The sequence below is a fragment of the Gossypium raimondii genome, chromosome 5, assembly GCF_025698545.1.
Source record: "Gossypium raimondii isolate GPD5lz chromosome 5, ASM2569854v1, whole genome shotgun sequence".
NCBI classification, from domain to species: Eukaryota; Viridiplantae; Streptophyta; class Magnoliopsida; order Malvales; family Malvaceae; genus Gossypium; species Gossypium raimondii.
The window spans coordinates 17,734,396-17,753,488 of record NC_068569.1 but is presented as its reverse complement, the minus strand read 5'-3'; the positions used below and the strand labels follow the sequence as shown (position 1 = coordinate 17,753,488).

The window sequence follows — 19,093 nt, the reverse complement described above, 5'->3', positions numbered from 1 at the left end:
TTCAGTGGAAAGAAAAATAAATTTTCTTCAAAATTTGTTGTTAATTTTAAAGCAAATGAAAGCTTTAAGGAATAAGGAAATAAACAACTAGAATATAACAGATAATAAATCTATACTCAACGGAGCATTAATTTAATTAAAATATTATTATTTTCAGAAAATATATTGTATTATTTACAAGGTATTTTTTTACTTTTTATATAAAAATAGAAAATATACACATAATGCAATTTATAATTTTAAACACTTTTTTTTTCTTTTTAATAAACGAAGAAGCTAAATACAATTAGTCATGAAAAATCTTCTCTTGAATACCAACACTCTCTTATAAGACTTCCAAAACAATCGACTTGGGGGGGGGAATAGAATCGTTCTTACGTAAAGCTGTCATAAAATCAACAATCATATTTACTGTGCGTGGAATATATATCACCTTAATAGTCCATTCCCTAGCTAACAGTGCTTTAATAATTCGCCCTGCTAACTTGCATCGGTCTCCAATGTTTAACCATTAAACATATTGACAACAAGCAAGCAATCACTTTCCACTAACAATTGAAGGTTTTTTTTCAAAACCACCAAGGTAAGTGGATTACGGGTTATAGTCAGAATATAAGTGTGTAATCAGCTCTAGATACAGAATTTTAAGTAATTATGAATGAATTAAACATAAATAACTTTACTTTATCATTTCAATCAAAACTTAATTTATTTTTTATATTTCGCAAAAAATAATTTATAAATTTGAAGCGGAGATATGAACATTAACATTTGTAGTATTATTTTTGATTGGGTGGAATCATTTGTATTATTATTTAAGACTTTTTGCGTATATGTTATTATGCTAAATTTCCCTTTTAGGAACTACTCAAGCAAATGGGTTTCCAGCCTTAAAAAGGAAGGGAACAAGAAGAAAGGCAGGCAGAATCACTTTCCACACATCTTTAAAACAACCGACAGCTTAACCCTTTATTTATTATTTTATTTAACTTTACTTTTCTCAATCGGTCGGTCCAAAACATATATACCAAGGAGAAGTAAATTAAATATATCTATCTCATTCTACATTCATTATTAAATACATAATGGGGACTTAAATAGAAAAAGGGAAAAATGGAAGGAAAAAAAATCAAGTTAAAACAAGAAAATATAAGTAAAAGGGCTCTCTTGTACAGTAGAAATTAATAGTAGGAACAGTAAATGTTCAGATCAAACTCAATTTATGTGATGGGGTGGTGGCAAAAATGAGGCAAAAGGGTAATTGAAACTCTGGTTAATGCTCATCAATGTGTGAGTTAGATAGGAGAGGGTGTGTTTCAAGTGTAGGCTTCACAAGCTCATCATTGATGCACACTATGATCTCTTCAACAACATCATCACCCATTTTCTTGTTGTTAGTTTCTTTAGGTTTAGGTGAAATCAGCAATGGAGGGACTGGTTTATTGTTACATGTATTTGTTGTTTGTGTGAGCAATCTTGCTCTCTCCACTTGGACCATCCAATCTGTTCTCCAAAGAACTACTAGCATGAGGGAAGCGCATGATGCTTGAGCCGCAAGCAAACCGAGCCAGAGTCCGGCGAACCCCATTTTTATTATGAACCCCATTAGGATAGCTACTGGCATCCCCACGAAGTAGAATGAACCCAAGTTTATGTTGGCTCCAATGGTCGGCCTGGCGCTACCTCTCAGCACACCGCAACCGGTTGTTTGTGGGCAATTGCCGAGCTCGCAAAGCCCGGCAATAGGCAATGCAACGGCTGTAAGCTCGAGGATTTCGGTATCGTTGGTGAAAAACTTGCCCCATTGGTGTCTCATCAAGGTTGTAAACAACATGGCCGAGAGGCCGATCGATACTGCGCAAACGAGGGAGACGATCATGGAAATCCGAGCTTTCCCGGGCCGGTTTGCGCCGAGTTCATTCCCAACTCTTGTGGATACTCCAACGCTTAAAGCTGAAGGGAAACAATAGACTAGAGAAGTTGTTTGAATAAGGATCCCCATGGAAGCAATGGTAGCCTTGGGGTTAACAAGCAAACCACACATCAATATCATGAACTCGTACCACCACCATTCAAGGCAAACCGAGGCACAAGTTGGTACAGCAAGAGCAAGCAGAGAGGACCATCCCCTGAGACAATCGGTGCTTGGAGTTACCCAAGAATCTTTATATACCCCCGAGAAGTAGACGAACGAAGAGAGGAAGAGGAAGACGTTGAGGTTGGTCCAAACCATGGATATAGCCACCCCAGCAACACCAAGCTTGAAATGGAAAACAAGGAGGTAATTCAAGGGGACGTGGAGAACCACAGAGATGGCTGAACAGTAAGTTACGGGCAATGTAATGCTTTGAGTCCTGAGGTAGATTCGAAGCGGGTGAAGAAGTGAGAGGAAAAAAAGGTCGGGAATGGCGAAAAGAATAAATGTATGAGCCACGGATGATATTTCCTGGTTTTGACCACACCAAAGAAGGATAGCTTTCATGTTGACCCACATGAAAGAGATAGGGATAGAAGCCGAGAGGAGGAGAAGCACCGTTCTTTGCAGTGTTAACCCAAGGAGTTTCCATTGTTTGGCCCCATAAGCTTGTCCGCAAATGGGTTCCATTCCCATGGCTAAACCAGAGATTACAGAGTAACCAGTAATGTTGGCAACACCAATGGCAAGAGAACCACCAGCGAGCTCAAGTTCACCAAGGTATCCAAGAAAGAGCATGGAGATCATAGCTCTTGAATATAGCAGTAAACTACTGATCGCTGTCGGGCCTGAGATCTTCCCGATGGCTTTGATCTCTTCCAGGGCCTGAAAACAAACAAAAGCAAGATAAATAAGTCATTGGGTGATATATTGATAAAAAAAAGTTATCCTTTTCTAAACAGCTACAGAAACATGATGATATATAAATTTTAAGCTGTTTTTATACCTCAGAGAGAGTAGGGAATCTATGTAGTTCAACATCATCATCATTGGGAATGGGAAGATCCGCAGTTTTGTTGAAAAGGGTTTTTGTACAAGGGAGAAATGAAGATGTTGGAGAAGATGGTTTTTGGTTATACATAGCTATAGAGGTTGGCTATCTTAAGATTTTATGGATAAAAGAAGTTACGGGGAAAAAGGGAAAGGAATGGATAAGTTAAATGAGAGTGATTGCAATGGTAAAGAACGTCGACCCTATTTGTGCTTATTATGTTGCTTGTGCTTATTATGGGGGTTGGAGATGATGGAATGAATGTCGATATTTATACACAGGCGATTGGGGCCTACTCTTTGGGGTTCTCAGAACGTGTCGATGTTACAACAGATCGAAGCAAATGATAGAAATACGTATACTCAAAAATGCTTTGGAAGTTGGAAGGGGGAAGAGAGGGGGGGGGGGGCCGCCCATCCTATCCTTTCTTTAGCTTTTTTGTTCTTTTTTCTCTCTCTATGGCTTGAATGTGAAGGTTAGTCACTTCGAATTTGAGTTCCTTTTGTTCAGAGGTCAACAATCTATACTTAGAGAGAAAGATAGGTTCAAGTTAATAAAGCCTTGTTGCTCATCTTTTTGTTTGTATGATATAATATTTTATCATTTGGAAGATGTGGTGAAAATCCCATGATGATTTCGCATAACATTTTGTTTTTGGTGTCAATGAAATTTTGTTTGGTATAATGATAATGGACAATTTTTTTTTTTTGGTTATTCTTTAGACCATTTGTATGTATTTCTGTATTACTTTAGTTTATCTTGAGTTTGTCAAGTGGGGATGGATTGACGGGCAAATTAACTTCAGCCTCTAGTTGGAGAAATGACAGTGGCATATATATCGGCATAAAGACATATATTTTATTTATATTGGCAATGGCTGCTATGTTTGTGCTATTATATATGTGTGTGTGTAACTTTTGTAGGCAGGTAAATTGTTTTTTTGCATGTTCTACGGCAGCCATGCATATGTCCCTTTTTCACACAACCCATGTGATGAAACCCATACCAAGCACCAGTGGGAAAAACCGAACATCGATCCCTTTGAGACTAGTTGTTCAATATGTAAGGTGACAAAGCTTTGGCTGACATCTGTGTTTTGCATATATGGTCCCATCTGTTCTGGCTTTTCTCTTTTTACTTCATCCGTTTTCCAGGGTAAGTGATGTAGAGATAAACCGGCTTGGCATTCATTGAAAGCAAATAAAATAAAACTTTAACATTGGCACAAAAAAAGAACTTGTGGTGGAGTTTCTTTCTCTAACACAACTGGCTAACACTCTATAGGTGAAAACAAAGTATAAAAAGGAAAATTGTTTGTAGTTGCCCCATTAAGAGCCTACTTAATAAATATCGTCTTAAGCAATTAAAATAATACAACTATCGAGTATTGGAGTAGGATGAAAGGCTTTTATCATGCAACACCAAGTTGCAAGGTCTTCAGGTGTCGTCGGGATTTGCAAAGAAATGGGCTTAAGAAACAGTCCGTTTTTTTTCCAAATAGGGGAACAAAATCATGCTTTGTTTGCGGGAAACTAATTGAGAGCTCAAGGAAATGCTAAACAACATGTGGGGTTTTAGCTTTCAAGTGACCAATGTGTCATATCCAGTGTTTTTTTTTTTTTTTTGAAAAAAAAAGGGGGAGGGGAGCCTTTGTTTAAAAAAGGTTATCTCCATGGGTATGTGGAGGTAGGTATTGTTTCATGAATGGGACCACCAAGTGTGTTAATGGAGATATGACAGTAGATATGGCTGTATGGAAAACCAGCAGATGGTAGAGAGGGAACACTGATAGACAATTACGTGCTTCAACTGCAACCATTTATAATCTATACTCGTAACACCAGATGGTATAGTGGCTCTATGGGTGAGAAACACTTGACCCTTCCTATTCATACGAACCAGCTACCCTCCCCTTTTTTTGCTCTTTTTGGCTCATTTTGTAGACTACAAGCAGCTTCAAGAATCAGTTTTTACCTTTGTTGTTTGTTACAATAGGGTGGTTTACTTATTATCAGATTCCATGTGTCAAGCAACTCAAAAAAAACCCAATCAGACAAATGTTCGTCTCAAATTATAAACTTAGAAGAAAAAAAATGTGAACCCAATTTCCTTTTTGATCGAATTTAGCACTTGTGGAATGGGAAGTGGGGGAGTTGTAGAAATAGGAATTGACAAGATGTTCTAGAATGAAAACGATTATATTCGTTTTCTACCATTTAACCAGAAAAAGAAACATTCGACTTTTGATACCAAGTTGTTGTTGAGGTGGAGTCGAGGCAGAATTTTTATTGGCATGTCAAGAAAGAGCTTTCAGTGACAATACCCCAAATATATACAAGTTTCAATGAAGGAAAAGGATATACAACAGTGACAAGACCTTTCAGTATTTTTGACATTTAATAAAGATTTCTATATACTTATTGTCTAGAAACTCGAACAAATTCATAGATACCCCCATTAGAAAAAAGGACTTGATGCTTGCCTGCTTAGTCTTAATAAGCAAAATAAAGAAACAGATGGAATTGATGCCTTGAATAAGTATCACTTACTACATATGCCAATTAAATTCAGCTTGAATGTACCAACCAAAAAAAAAAAAAAGCAGAAAAGAAAAAATACGAATGGCGTTTGATATTTTTCGTTTTGTTTTGTACGGAGAAAAGTCATAAGTATTCCAATATTATTACTGCTGTTTTCCTGTTTCCAATGTTCCATCCAAATGCCTCAGCTGTGTCAGTGATGATAATTTGAAAAATGGCACCAAAACCAATGCATTTCAGCACATTGAGATTGTACAATTTTTAACCTTATTAAGGGTAGAAAGTTCTTCAACGAATCTAGGAGGCACCATAAAGGCTAATAAATAAGGTTACAGTACTGTTAATCAGCCATGTCATGATTGTTACTCGGGGTCTTTTAAATGCTGTGTTCTCAGGTTATGGGGGAGCATTCAAGGCAAAACAGCCTTTCATAAAAGTGCAATAAAACACACAGAACTTATTCCAATATTCAGATGGCAAGCAAGCAACAAGAAGAGAGGAAGATATATGTTAAAATTTAATAAAAAGAACAGAATAATCATAAAGAGAAACACCCGTTCCATAAAAATCAATCAAGCCTTTTTTTTTTCCAGGGAAAAATTAAAAGAACCAGAAAAATCAGAGCATAAAAGACATGTCTCTATCAAAGGTATTAAATCAGCACAACTCATACTGTTGGCCACAAAGCACAATTCACCACCTTCATACAGCAAATTCTGGCACAAAACAATGCACGAGATTCCAATACATCATGATTGAACCACAAATGGGCAATTGCAATGTTTTCTTTCAACCAATAAAATTCGTTGTACCAAATTAAAAAGTTGATGTTTTCTAAGGAATAGATCCCAATCAGCAGCAACTTATCTTGGTGCTAAAGGAAATAGTAGTCCCAGGACTAATTCTCGAATCAAACCCTCCAGGCTTTTTCACTAGCATTACCAGCAGGTGGGCAGATTTTTCATGCCAAAAAAATTCTCCACTGATTTTAGATAACTTGTCTCATCCAGAATTCAATGAAAGCTGAAGTATCTCTCTCTTTTTTTCTTTCTTCTTTTTAAGACAAACCTCATTGAAACTACAAATATTTGTTAGCATTACATTTAAGTTGCCATCATGATCAGAATGCAAAGTGATGCCCCATCGGCATTTTATTTTCCATCATTTCTATTTTGAAGGGCAGTCTCAATGAATAATTCTGGAAACTTACCGTTCTAGAAACAACCTTGTTCTAAGTTTCTGGCTTCTAAGCTCAAAGATGTAAAAGCTTCAAACTCACTACTTGCAGCATAATACACTGATAGTATTTCAGTGTTTCAAATGTCAAAAGAGAAATAATGTATTGCCAAACAAAACCTCAGATTGTAATAATTTTATTGATCAATAAAGTAACAATATCCTATATACAAATTCTATCTTAACATTTAATATTCATTTTGATGGCATACAAAAAATAAGGTACAACAATACCTCATGGGAGTGCTCTGATCTTCTGTGGACTACTTCGAGGGATAGCCAAGATTGCTATCAGTCCACTGGTGAGGGACGCGACACCAGCTACAGCAAAAGCTGGTGAGTTTCCACCACCAAATAGTTCATCCCACGGTCCACTTCCCATGGACACCACAACCTATTGTTAACAACCAAAGTTTCACAGTTTAAATTGAAAGATTAACACAAGAATTTCTGTCAATGAAACATTATATAATATATACTGCGTTAAGTTGGATTAATAGATCTAAGTATGCTCTTGTTGAACTACAGGAGGGGGGAGTGTTAAGTGTTGTTATTCCATATCTATTAAATACTGAATTTCCTATGCTCTTGATTTCAAGTTGGGCCCCTCCATTTTTTAACAATTGGTTTTAGGTTGGATGGTTAACAAAACTAAACAAAAAGAAGTGAAAAATTAACAAACCATCTTCCATTAAATTGTTGGAGCGGGATGCTTGGTAGTATCTAAAATATTGATGCTACCATGCATGCATTATCCGTGTGCATGTGTGAGTCCATGAGAGAGTTCCTACCAATTAAAATCCTTGGAATAACAATGAATTGTTTAAACCCCATATAAAAGAGAGGTCTTATTCCTCCCAAACCTAAATAATATTGATTACTAAGTCAAGTTTACATGGTTCCAACTTATTAAGTTCCTTGAATATAGTTTAAACCTCATATAAGAATGCTACAATAAAGGCTCAAATCCAGTCCACTTCAAATTTTAAAGGGGTGCATCAATCAATGAGATGATCATTTCAAAATACGTGAGACAGCCTAATATTGAATGACATCAAGAACAATGAATTGTTTAAACCCCATATAAGAAATTTATAGATGTTTATAAGAGAAGCTAAAGATGCAATCCACTTCAATTTTTCAAATGTACATCATGTATGAAAATGATCATGTCAAACAGCGTACCCAAAAAAGGACAAGAAAGTAAATCATGATAAAATGAGTTCAGGAGCTAAGCAATACCTGTGGAATAACAATAGCTAGATTTAGGACTCCCATCGACAATCCTGTAGGACACAACAAAGAGAATAGCACCTTCACAACTTATCCAGAAGGTAAAAAATAGCAACATTCTAGATACAAAAATAAAAATATTGCCTACCTTGACCAAGTCCCAAAGACTCAATACGCGTGGATATCAAGGCATATGGAACACTGTAAGTAACCTGCAATAAAATACTAATAGCATCAGTTAAACAGACAAACTAAAAGCTCCCAACTTTTTCTTTCTTTTTGTAAAGAAGATCAATTGAGACTTCAGCAGAACAAGGTTAACCTCAGGCCTAGTCATTATTGGACCAGTTTTAAGATCCAGCTGTCATGGTAATTGTATTGACCATTAAATTACAGTACATAGACAGCCAAAAGATGATGTTTTAGGATTTGAACCAAGATCACCAAGTTGAGATTGATTAGACTGCAATTTTCTCAATGGCTGCATGGTCCATGTCGAGGAAACAACTAAAATCAAGATACCTATGTTCTTTACAAATTCAATCAAAACTTCAAATGATTTTCTGTAGGAAAGAGAAGGCAGCTTACCGCCAATGGAAAGCCAAGGATGGAAAAAATCAGTAGTGCAGCAATCACAATGCCAGCTGGGGGTAGGTCATGGCCAATATAATCCATATGGTCTGTTACATACGATAGAATGAGCATTGAGAGAAAGCACAAGGCCATGACAATGTTTGAAACTCCCCAGATAAAGCCAGCTCCCCATTTGCTACAAAGCTTCTCCATAAGAACTGAAGTAATTCCTAGAACAACGGAATTCAACATCAATCCAACTGCCCCCATTCGGACCCCAGAATTATAGTTCGCCCCTTCATTTGGCTGACCACCATAGATCTCTCGACCCATCCAGTCAGTGTCAAAGAGAAGAAAAGGGAACCATCCAATCCAATTCAGTGCAGTAACAAACAAGATTATCCATATAGTCCCTGAGAAATATCTAAATGTTCCAAATAATTCCCATAGAAAAGCTTCTTCAGCATTGCCACCTGAGTGTTCAGGTCTCTCTTCATGAGAGGCTGTAGACATCTCAACTGAACCTAGAGGCACTTCCTTAGCAGCTAAAACACTTACATATGTTGTAACTGCAATAAAAATAACGTCTAGAAAGAAAGCAGATTTGAGATTTGCACAGTCAACACCACAGGCAGCTGTCATGGTAAATGGAAGAACCTTAAACCACCCACTATAAGATCCTGTTGCATAGCCAAGAACATTACCAACAGCCATAAATAGCGAGAAGTAAGCATTTGCCACTCGAGTTCTTCGATGATCCTTTCCTAACATAAGAAAGACAGAAGATAATGTCAATTTGAGGTTGGTTTCATGGTTTCTATGTTTATGCATTAAAAAGTTAAAAAAACGAATTTTTATGGTACTTGACAATACAAATAACTACATTGTAATTTTAATTTGTTTGTGTGTACATTTGCGTAGCAAAAATGTAAACATAAAAGTATATTCGCTGCCTTGTGGTTAGAATTGCAAATTGGCAACAACTATCAAATTTATTCTATGTGAAGGAACTTTAGGTATTATTGTCATGAAATGTTTTAAGATGGGGACAACCTATTGGAAATTTTTGGACAGAAAAGTTTGGCCCCACGCTTAGAAAATACATTCGAAGGAGTGTCACAAAAGAAATTATAAGCACGAAGATTTATCCTCTAAAATGGCAATTTTGTCATGATTACTATGTGATAATTGAATAAACAAGAACTATGAGAAAAATATTGACTAGTTTGAAAAGTTCTTTGTCAAATACTTCATGAAATTGCATGACTAGTACATACATAGTCGGTATTTAATATTGAATAAACAAGACCTATGGGAAAAATATTGACTAGTTTGAAAAATCCACCACCAATGATCGCCAAATATGAGAGGGTCATAGCAACTAAACAAAGACTTGCTTATGCCAATATATATTTTGAGATGGATGCTCTGATGGAGATACCACAAACAATCGATGTGCAATCAGGAGGTGACACAGTATAATCAGCCCATTGCTCACATAGCTCAGTCTCAAAGAGATGGACTTCTTCCACTACCAAATGCCCAAGATTAAGGAACTCTAGTCACATTAACTAGTGCAGATTATGATGAATACTTATAGTATCAAACATCAAAACAATAGTCTTCTCCCATGGTTTCTGTTGCTCAATCGGGTAATTCCTTTGATTGCCTAACACAATCTCCCTCCAATGACGCTTGGATACATGACCAATAAAATCATTTTCTATACTCTTGCTTCTCCCTTACCTCCTCACCTAGCTAATAGATCTCGAACTGTCATTGAAGGGGTAGGAGAAATTCATCCTCTTTCTTCCATTTCATTAAGAGTCAGTTTTATATCCCCACAATGTCGTACAACTTGATTTCCAATAGTAAACTTTGTAAAACAACTTGATTGAAGAGTCATCTTTGATTCTCATTCTGTTTTTGTGTAGGATCAAAGTACAAGAAAATGATCGGCAAAGGACATGAAACACAGATTATAATATCTTTCTTACCTAGCTACATCAACCATTCTTCTTCTGAGATTCATGATTGAAGAGTCAGTTTATCTCTCGTTGCACTTGGTTGTTTCTCATGAAAAATAGAATTGAGTTGTTTAATATTTTCAAATTTTTTGTTCTGAGATTCATGATCAATTTAGTGTTTCCATTAGAGTTCTACACGGTGATAATGCTCTAGAATATAAACTCTCCCTTCCTTTTCAACAATTCATGACTTCTCAAGAAATCATACATCAAACTTCTTGTTGAAACACCCCCACAATAAAACAGAAAGGTTGAACATAAGGACCGCCATCTCATTTCAACAATTTGTATCATGCTCATTTATCATAAAGTACCACTTCATTTTTGAGGGGATGATGTTCTAACTGAATACTATTCAATCAATTGTATGCTCTTTTTGGTATTGCAAAATCAAAATCCTTATTCTATTGTCTTCCCAAGTTAGCCATCTTACCCTTTCTCTACTCGTGTCTTTGGTTATACTTGTTTTGTACACAATCATACACCAGAAAAAGATAAACTTCCTCCAAATTCATTAACTACATCTTCGTGGGGGACTCTCACCATCTAAAAGGGTACAAATGCTATGATCCAACCACTAACAAATATTTTGAGTAAGCAGATGTAACCTTCTTTGAGGCATCTCCCTATTTCCACTCTCAACCACTTGACCAAAAAGATGTTAGAGAAGCTCTCCCAATTCCTATCTTTCCTATTCCTAATGTTACACCATCAACTAGATTTCCTCAAGTATACTCCCGACGACCATCTACACTTGCTCCTAATTATCCTATTACATATACAAAACAGATGTGTTCCAAGTGGCTAATCTCCTACACCATCAATTTACCTCAAGCAGAAGACCCTATTCAACCCATAGCAAGGTATTCATTCTTCTCATAACCCTTAGTCCATTTAGCATGTTATCCAATAATTTGGGATGAGAATGAGTGAAGAAGATAACTCGGTCTTTTACCATCATACCAATCTGGTGGTATATGTGGATGATATTGTTATTATAGATGATGATCATTAAAGAATTATTCAACTCAAGCAACATCTCTTCAACCATTTTCAAACTAAAGACTTGGGGAAGTTTAAATATATTATGGGCATTCAGGTAGCGCAATCAAACAAAAGCATTGTTACATCTTAGAGGAAGCATGCATTGGATATTCTGAAAGAAACAAGAATGTTGGATTGTAAACCTATTGATCCTGTTGCCAAGCTTGTTTCACGACAGGCGAGCCACTAAAGGATCCTAGTCAATATCAAAGATAAGTTGGGAAACTTAATTATCTCATTATCACATTTTCATATATTCCCTTTACAATAAGTGTGGTTAGTCAATTCCTCCAATTGAAATGCAATAATACGCATCCTTAAATATGCCAAAGGTGCCCCTGGGCAAGGTTTATTATATGAATATAAAGTAATACACAAGTTGGTGGATACTCATATGCCAATTGGGTAAGATCTCCCTCAAATAGGTAGTTCACTTCAAGATATTGTGTCTTTATTTGAAGGAATCTAATATCATAAAGAGGAAAAAAGGATATTGTAGCAAGATCGAGCACAAAAGCAGAATATTGAAAAAGTAAGGAATTTTATTTACTTTAATTTCTTTCCTTTACTCTTATAACTAATATAAATAGGATACTATATGATGTGAATAAACACAAGTTTTCTCTTCTCATAAATTTTTGTTTACTTTTTCTCGATTTCTACTTCCATTACAAAGTCCATTTTGAGGCAGTTCAACAGAAGTAATTATGGGAGCATATCTAACAAGGTAAAAGCCACAAATAGGGAGTTAAAAGCTATTCAGATCTTAGTTTTGAGGAATGGTTCCAAAACAAGCTTCCTTAAACTTAGAGCTACGAGAACAAAATGAAAAGTGAGTGTTGTATAGACAACAGTCACGAGTACAATGGTTATGGGAACAAGATCTCCATATAGCTTACTTTTATATGATAGTGAAGAGTCATCAATGCAAGAATTCAATAAAGATATTGCTTGAAGAAAACAGGAACAGGTTGGATTTGTTCCCCCAAATTTCAACAGAAGTTTACATCTTCATTTCAAAGTCAACTTGGCACCAATGATCCTAACCTTGTTGCCTGTCCATAAAGCTTAACTATTGAGGTTTTGCAAACAATAATAACAACAAAAGAACAGCATTAAGATTTTCAATCTCTATTAATGGGGGCTTTAAGGTTTTTTTAAGGGAGCAAAAGGGGTGAGGGTGACCCCCTCTCCTATACCTCTCTATATTGACAATTATATTTTATCAAGACTTTTGGACAGTGCAGCAAAGGTTGGAATTTTTGCTTAACATAAAGAAGGCAACAAGCTTCGCATAACCCATCATAGCATCATGGATGACTTGCTCATCTTGACTTTGTTCAAGGAATCAAGATGGTATTGGAATAGTTCTATCTATTCTCTGGGCTTCTGATTAATAATGCAAAGTATGAACTTTACTCCATTGGAGTAAAGAAAAGCTTATGGCTATCCATGAAGCATCAAGGTTTAAGCTTGGTAAACTTCTAGTTAGGTACCTTAGAATGCCTTTGGTCACTAGAAGGCTATCCAAAAGGGATTGTAAACTACTTACTGAGACAATAGGGGCCAAGATTGCAGGATGGTCTTTAAAACATTTATCATATATTTGTCAAACTGATACAATCAATCTTCCATATTCAGAACTAATGGTGTAGACATTTCATGCTCCCAAAGCACGCATTCACAGACTCTCACTACCATTTTCAAGCTTCTTATGAAAGGACAAGGAGGGGATTGCTACTAGAGCCATATTTTTTTGCCAAAACTAGAAGCCCTAGGCATAAAAGAAAACATGGAACCAGACATGCTTTCCCAGAAATTTCTGGACTGTATTGACAAAAGTGTGTTCTCTTTGGATAGCTTGGGCAAAAATATATATATTCTTAAAGGGAAGGAAATCTAAGAATTTTCCTCCCAAATAAGTTGCAGTTGGAACTAGAGAGAACTTTTACAAATGAGGCAAACTGTTTTGCAAGTGGTAACTGAAGGAGATGGTGGAAGATGTAGTTGGCCTTTTAAAGGTAATAAATTTCAAGTACCAGATGTTTGGAATGCAATAAGGCATTGAGGGGAAATGTAACTTGGCACAAAGAATTACGGTCCAAGGCTCTTCATTCCAACCACTCACTCACTGATTGCTTGGATGGTAGTTTTGAACAGACTTCCAACCACGGACTTACTCATTGCCTAGGAGATGACACTTGACAAGGGTTACTCCCTCTGCAAGCGTGAAAGAGAGACTAGAGAACACTTGTTTTCAAAATGTAACTTTACAAAGAAGATACGGCAACAACAAGCAAGAAGCTGGGAGGAAGAATTGTGATGGATCGGTATGAAAATCAAAAGCAAGAGCTTGGCAAAAACCATCATATGCGTAGCTTGGACTACCATGATTTATTTTGTCAAGAAGGAATGGTAGAATCCATACACATAATGAGAGGACTGAAGACAACTTGCTAGAGCAAATTAGAGGAGTGGTAGCTATGCAACTGTACAACCAAAAAAAATTAGATTGGGTACTATGGATTTGACACAGTATACGCACTGGAAGCTAAACTTTGAGATGTTTGATTAATTGTACAACAAAGAGCATGAGTTGTAATTCTGTAGCAGCTATGCTGCTTTCTTGGATAATAAAATTCAACTACTTATTCAAATACATATATATGTATATGAGGGGTTTGAAACCATCTGATTAGCATATATGGTTTTATAACATATAAATGCCCAACAATTTCAGAAGTTTATTCATTCTTGAAGGAAAACTAACATATGATATAATAGTTAATCCGATCAAACTCCATAAATGAAGGAACAGATACTAACCAGTAAGATCAGCAAGTAGAGCTCTACAAGGACCTTGAGTCACGTTATTAGCAACATCAAGAATCCAAAACCCGAAAACAAACGCCACGATAGCTCTCGGCCGGGACGCCTCTGTATCGCCGAACAACCATCCGATATCGGCGGAGTGACCGATGATCAAAACGGCAACGATAATCGAAACTGCACCAGCCACGATAAAAGGTCGGCGACGACCCAAGCGGCTGGTGCATCGGTCGCTCATGTGTCCCACCAGAGGTTGTACGAGGAGGCCCGAAAGCGGCCCGCAAAGCCATATGATGCTGGCCCACTGGTGAGGTATACCTAGCTCTTGAACGTAAGGTGTCAAAAGCGAGAGCTGTAAAGCCCATCCGAACTGTATCCCGCATGCCACGGAAGTGACTCGAAGCAGCTGCCGGAGCCGAATTCTAGCTCGAACCGGCGGTCGTGTTGAAGACGCCGTAGGTCTCCCTCTGGCTTGTTGGCGGTTTACTTCGGGGATCGCCATCCCTTCCCTTTGAATTTCACGATATTTCTCGTTTCCTTCTTTCTTTCTCTCTCTCTCCCTTCTGCTTCTCTCGCTAAAACCGGGTTTTCAGGGTCTAAAGGTTAGTCCCTTGCAGAGAAAGTGGCGGTTCCAGCTGAGAGAGTGTCCACAGTGAGACTGGCGGGTTTGAGTGTGACGAGGGAAACAGCCAGAAATTTGAAATGGCCTTGGAATTGAACAAAATTACAAACAAAGCCTCCCACAAATAAAAGCTAAGAACTAGGGAGAGAGAGGATTGACTGAATTGGAAATTTCTAGTCTATTACAAGGGCAATTTTCGGATCAGACATATTTTTCGTTGTTTCGGACAGTATCGTAACCTCAACTCAAACAGCTAAGATTTTTTTTTCCCCGTTTCGAAATTCTAAGACGTATCCTCAAATGACGAAACTAGCCTTTGAAGAATACAAAAGAAAATGGTTATTTTGGGGAAAACAGAAACAAATTCCAATAATTAAACATTAGCTTTTAGCTTTCTAGCTTTTGAGGCTGTTAAAAAAGAGCATATGCTTAATTGCCAAGTACCCAAAGGGTTAGTGCTGTTTGAATTGTCGTCTTATGCGTGTCCTATCAGTTCAAATGAAATTGGGATTGGGATTGGATCTTAGTTAATTATAGTCAACAGGAGAAAATCTTAGCTAATCTCGGCGCTTGGGTTGGCAAACATTGTTTAGCCTAGCCTGCTTGACTCTTGACTTTTGGCTCTTATCGTTGCTTCTCCATACAATTCTAGTCCATGACTCACTACTTTGGTCACCATCTTTCTTTCTGTTCACCTTACTAGTAATTTACTTTAATTTCAAACCTAACTTCTTTTATTTATTTTTTTAAAACTATAAACTCTTTGATATATAATATATATATTCTTTAAAATGTTTAATTCGTCGCATTACAACTTAATATTAAATAAGATGGTACACATATTGAACATGTTTTAGAAAGTTAGGGTTTAAGAAAATTTTATGTTTATGTTTAATTGAGGATCTCAACATATATCGCAAATTAATAGTACATTAAAATCTTATTTAATAAATTGAAATTTTAAATGTTGAATTTGAATTATAATATTTGTTTGATGTAAATTTAAATGGAATTATATTATTTGATAAACATAAATTATAAATTATAAATAATATTTTACATTTTATCTTTAATTTTAAATATTACATATTTTTTAAAAGGCAATTTTAAATAATTTTACTATAAATATTGTGGTGGGTAATAGAGGATGAGCCATGAAAATCAAAGATATAGAGGAGACGGGAGACCAATAATTAGAGATGGTGGTTAGTCCAAAGAGGAATAGTCTAGTTTAATTATTACAACTAATTGAGATGACAATTTTATTTGTTTAAACTTTTTTAAGGAATGAGAATATATATACACACACAATCATATGCTCGTTTATAAACAGGTATGACAATTTTATTTGTTAAAACCTTTTTTCATTAAGGAATCACAATTTATATATACCTAGTTTGTATTTTCATACATATGTATAAAATTTAAATTTTAAATTAATTATAATACGAAAATATTTAGCATATAATATTATTATAATTTTACAAAATCATATTTATTATTTTCATATAAAAATTAAAAAACAATCTGTAATGATTTAGTAGCATTTTAAGATTGTTATTTTGATGTAAAAAATAACATTAATAACATTATGTAATATAAGATTAATTTAGGAAATTATCCATATTTATTAAAATAATCAAATATTACACTCTATAGCTATTAGGGCCGGGCCTAATAACTATTAGGATTTTCTATCGTAACATATTATAAGTTCCCAAGTAAAATACAAAGAGAACCAAGTGGGAAGTTATCGAGATCAAATTGTGCATGTTTATGATGGCGCACATGATTTTTAATATATGGCTTGAAATATGATTTATAGTCTCATAAATCTATAAAGTTTTTAAATACAGTAAGTTTTCAAATATATTTTGGAAATTATGAATCAAATATCTCAATTGCATTAAAATAACAACATAAAGCTATTTATCTCATTTAGGTGATGGGCATGGTTTTTATTATAGTCACAAAATGACTAATAATGTCCATGATAAAGGCTGTATAAATGTGTGATATTATAATTAAATGATAGGCTAGTTGTTGTCCTTAAATATGTCTGTGTTCTAAAAACATGAAACACCCCTGTTTGTATATGGTTTGTTGAAAAAAGAAGCCATGTTACTAGAACGTTTATACACAATGAGTTTTAAGGTCTTATATTGACTATGAAAATAAGTTATGAAACTTACTTGGTGGAAAAGAAATAAATAAACAAAATGTGAAGCCATCCTGATAAGTGATAATGGTAAATTGATAATTGTACAAAGGATATCCTTAATGACATTCTTATGCGAAAGAATGGGTAATTGAATATGGTGAGAGTGTTAGTATTGTACCTTCAAGAAACAAATAAATATAAAGTTTATTATGTGGTATATATTATTAACATGGAAGAATGAGTAATATACTCTTAATAGTCTCATAACATAAATGTGTTAGAATGTTATAATTACGGGAACACTCTTGGTGGAATCTACCTCTGTGAGTGGAAGTGTGACCGTTTTAGGAGCTCAAAGGCTTAGCTCTAACAACACTCATGAAAAGAGGTTATAGGCACGTGACTATAATAGTGTCCCTAGATATTATGCATTGAATGGTGTAGAAATCATTTTGTGAGATGTGTTTGGTTAATTAAATGGAATAGTTGGCTCAAAGATTAGCCTACCATGCAATTTCAATTAATTTTAAATTGTTTTGAGTGAGTGAAGGTTCAATTGCAAGATTCATTCATTTATGCAATTGATTTCAAATATTATCAAAATCTAGAATATTTTGAAATTGGGAGGGAGAGATTGTTGGAATATTTTCGAATATATATAACGTTTCAATAGCGCAAATGAAAAGTTATAAGTAACCAATAGTTACATCACTTGATTATTAACCAATAGTTTCAATGAGTTATGTCTCTTATTACTAAGAGTCTGTGTTACTTGATTATTAACAAACAATTATGATTATTTAAGTAATATGCAATGAATAATTGTGTTTGTTACTGAAAAACGTGACCATCCATTTGAATAGTTATGTTTGTATGAAAAGATATGATAACTATAAATAGGAATGAAATTTTAGTTTCATGGTACACCAAAAAACTTAGAAAAAGTTTATTTATTCTCTTCTATCTTCTAATGTTCAAATATCATTCTATAAACATAAATTCTTTATAGAATTTGATACACTTGCTATGCTCTGCTTAATGCTCAGCGAACTATTTTGTCAGCGTAAGACACCGAAAGTCATTAGGTTTCATTTTATCCTTGAGGTTCATTTGCAATAAACTCTTTTGCACACCAAAGTTTAGGTAGGGGCGAATAGAACCTTAAAAACAACAGTGTGGTTACACGCCTTGAAGCCTTCAATTAATTTTTCATAAGTTTATTTTCATCCCATGCACCCATGCACCAACAAGTATGGCAGTGGATTGATAATGCAACACGAGCATTTAAGGTGCTAAAGCTAGCTTTGTTTATAGCACTTGTGTTAGTGTTACCAGGCTTTGAGAATTATTTTGCAATGGGATAGAAATTGTTCTTACTAAAAAAGGATTGCCCTTAGTTTATTTAGTAAGGCTTTGGCCCCTAAGCCCCAAGCCTTATTCATTTATGATCAAGAAATGATAGTTGTTCAATTGGCAACATAGAAATGAAGCCTTTGTTTGGTAAGTGGACACATGAAAAAAATTAGAATTTATCATAAGACTTTGTATTTTTTATCCAACATTTAGGCCACTACTCTATATTAGTTATGAGTGACTAAAATACTAGATTATGGTTTTGAAATAATTTATAAGAAAGAAGCTAGTAATATAATGGCTTGTGTGCTTTTAGGGAATCCTAATTTTAGCAATCCACAACGTCTTCAAATGTTTACAATGACCATCAATCTAATGGCTAAAATTAGTGCATCTTAGCATAAGGGTTTTATGCTTCAAAAATTAATAGTTGAGCTTGAAGAGAATGTTGCATTGCATCCTATATATTATGGGATGGCAAGTAGTTGGAGAGAAAGGGTAAGATTGTG

The 19,093-nt window shown here is 35.3% G+C and overlaps 2 protein-coding genes across 2 annotated transcripts; both read right to left on the bottom strand.

Moving 5' to 3' along the window:
- Positions 1-1,038: 1,038 nt before the first annotated feature.
- Positions 1,039-3,222, bottom strand: LOC105769415 (protein DETOXIFICATION 48). The gene is made up of 2 exons (XM_012590034.2): positions 2,922-3,222; positions 1,039-2,800 (listed from the first exon to the last, which is right to left on the bottom strand). The coding sequence occupies exons 1-2, from the start codon at positions 3,054-3,056 to the stop codon at positions 1,274-1,276; spliced, it is 1,662 nt and encodes a 553-aa protein (XP_012445488.1). The 5' UTR covers positions 3,057-3,222; the 3' UTR covers positions 1,039-1,273.
- A 3,624-nt stretch (positions 3,223-6,846) lies between these two features.
- Positions 6,847-15,331, bottom strand: LOC105769416 (sucrose transport protein SUC4). The gene is made up of 5 exons (XM_012590035.2): positions 14,446-15,331; positions 8,564-9,312; positions 8,124-8,187; positions 7,985-8,028; positions 6,847-7,136 (listed from the first exon to the last, which is right to left on the bottom strand). Exons 1-5 carry the CDS (start codon positions 14,948-14,950, stop codon positions 6,978-6,980), a joined length of 1,521 nt encoding a protein of 506 aa, XP_012445489.1. The 5' UTR covers positions 14,951-15,331; the 3' UTR covers positions 6,847-6,977.
- Between the last annotated feature and the right edge of the window lie 3,762 nt (positions 15,332-19,093).